Source organism: Thalia democratica, chromosome 1 (assembly GCF_965202585.1).
Source record: "Thalia democratica chromosome 1, ktThaDemo2.hap1.1, whole genome shotgun sequence".
Classification (NCBI taxonomy): domain Eukaryota; kingdom Metazoa; phylum Chordata; class Thaliacea; order Salpida; family Salpidae; genus Thalia; species Thalia democratica.
Window position 1 is genome coordinate 93,764,386 of NC_139165.1, and position 2,468 is coordinate 93,766,853.

Genomic DNA, 2,468 nt, shown 5'->3' on the forward strand with positions numbered 1-2,468 from the left:
AATTTTGAACAGTTCCCGCGTTGTGCACCTTTGTTAACAAAATATTTTTTTAGTATCAATATTGTAAGTTAATTGTAATTTTTTATCTTAAGCTGTGAGACCGTATATAAAACAAAAATGAAAATAGTCTTTATTAGATTATAGTTTAAAATCAGAACCTATTTTGAAACTACCCAACTATTTAGACTACAAAATAGCAGAGCATCATATAAATAAAAATTTGTTTGAATAACTAGTCTGAAATAAATCAACTTAAATAATTTATGATACACTTTTGCAAGAAAACAAAGCATTTAGAGTATTAAAAAAAATTACAAGACCACACAATCTTGTGAAAGTTGAAATGTGTTTAATATTATAGTTTTATTTGATTGTTTTAATTTTGTTTTTGTTAAGTAAGCACTATCAAATGCTTATTTATACTTTAGCAACTTAAAAAAAATAATTATTGCCTCATTTAAGTATTTTCAATAAGATTTGTTTATTTCATTTTAGCGAAGTTCAATTTTAAGTTCTTTAAAACTAGAATTTTCTAAGTTGTAGAAAAATATATACAATAAAATTATATTTAGGTCGAAAAAATAATTACCGTAACTTAAGTAATAGTAACAACTTATACAACTTGGTTTACTACAAAAATCATGTTTCAATATTGAGCTAATATGAAATACATGTTTATATAGTGACAACATGACTTATTAAATAAGACTAAATAATATATTAATAATTATCTTAAATGATACCCAACTTTCAATGACAATAATTAGAAATACACAACATTATTAAATAAGATTAAGGAGAAAAGAACCTATTTCAGTTCCGCATTACACAAGTTTCTTTTAAGTTGTTTACGTTTTATTGTGTTAAAAAAAGTTAGCAGAAAAATGTTTAAACAGCTTTGAAATCTACATTTTTGAAAATAAAATAAAAATCTTTTTTTGGGTTTTTTAATTAGAACTTAACTAGGTAACTTTTTGAAATTAAGAAAATGCTTTTGAAAGATATCATCTTAGAAATAAAATTTTGTATTTAACTTTCTTAAACTCTTTCACCATAAATATTCAAAACTGGTTTGTTTTATTTTGGTATCATATTAGTAATTTTTAAATATTAATATGCAGAGGTTTCATCATTAAAGTCCTTTAAAATTGCATCGTATTTTATATAAAAATTTAATAAAATACATAGAACAACAAAACTATTAAAAAGTTAAGTGTATATGTTCAGACTTGTGCCTTGTAAAGGTTTTTATGTTTGTTTTAACACTGTGTTTTTATTTTTATGTTAATGTCTTTCAATTTAGTGGCTTAGGCTTTAATGTCTAGGTACTACGTTTGACAATAAACTTCAATTATAATAGTATAAAAGTAGAGGCTTTACAATTAAATTTATTACTAAAAAGTTTAATCAAAAATCAGCTATCAGTTAAACAGAAAAAACAGATATTACACATATATACTTGAAAAGTAACAACAAAAATAGTACAAGACAAATTAATATTTTGAAATATGCAATTATGTCATCAAATATAAAACAATTTTTAATAATTTACTCCAAAATTACAGAAGAATTGTGTTTAAACAAGTTGATGCTTTCCTTTAATAGTTCTAATGTATCTTTTGCTTGATATTTTAAATGTTCTTCATCCGGCAATTTATGTAGAATAGATAAACCTTTCACGTAGGCATCAATAGCAATAGAACGATCTTCAGGATTAAAATCGAGTATAGACTGGAATTCAAAAAATTTCGTGACAATATTAATTGCAACTGGATGTGCTAAATTAATATTTTTAGCTGCAATTTCAGATGCTTCCTTATATAGCTCCAATGCTTGATCAATCTCGGACTCTCTGTCATCCATGTAGAATGCAATCAAAGCTTTATACTCATGTTGTTCTGCTTTAAAACATTTGTAATCAGCAATGGCTTCGAAACTGTCATCTCTTATAATCTTATCACTACTCAATAATTTAATAACTCTATCATAAAATATATTTATTTGAGCTCTTGCTTTCAACTCTAACTCATTCTGTAGCTTTTTATTTTCACTCGAGTATTCACAGAAAGTGATAGAATTTTCAAAAGTTTTTTTTAGCGCAAGATAACAGGAAAATAACATATTTCTTTCATTAAAGTCAAGAGGTGTACCCAATTTTATTATTTCTTCCATGTACTTAATTACATCCTCGTAAAGATCACAATCATAACAATTTTCAACAAGAGACATTAATTCACTTCTATTAAATTGACCATGATTAGAAACACAAATAATTTCTATATCTTCATCTGCTTCTAATGCATAAATGGTTTTATCATGATCTTGTTTTTTTTCTGAATTCTATGTAATGATCAATAGCCTCAGTATTTGTATCTTTTTTAACACAAGTATTATCTAAAAATTCAAAAAATTCATTACATATTCTATTTGTTTCAATTTTTGCTCTCTTTTTTATCACTTTCTGCAAT

At 24.5% G+C, this 2,468-nt stretch overlaps 1 protein-coding gene across 1 annotated transcript; it reads right to left on the bottom strand.

Annotated features, from left to right (window-relative positions):
- Positions 1–1,548: 1,548 nt before the first annotated feature.
- LOC145841293 (14-3-3 protein 2-like) lies at positions 1,549–2,229 on the bottom strand. Its single transcript, XM_082948659.1, has one exon. It carries the CDS (start codon positions 2,227–2,229, stop codon positions 1,549–1,551), a length of 681 nt encoding a protein of 226 aa, XP_082804785.1.
- Between the last annotated feature and the right edge of the window lie 239 nt (positions 2,230–2,468).

Bases quoted from the DNA above. Each gene is read 5' to 3' on its own strand.
- LOC145841293 (XM_082948659.1), bottom strand. From the start codon at position 2,229: ATGTCTCTTGTTGAAAATTGTTATGATTGTGATCTTTACGAGGATGTA.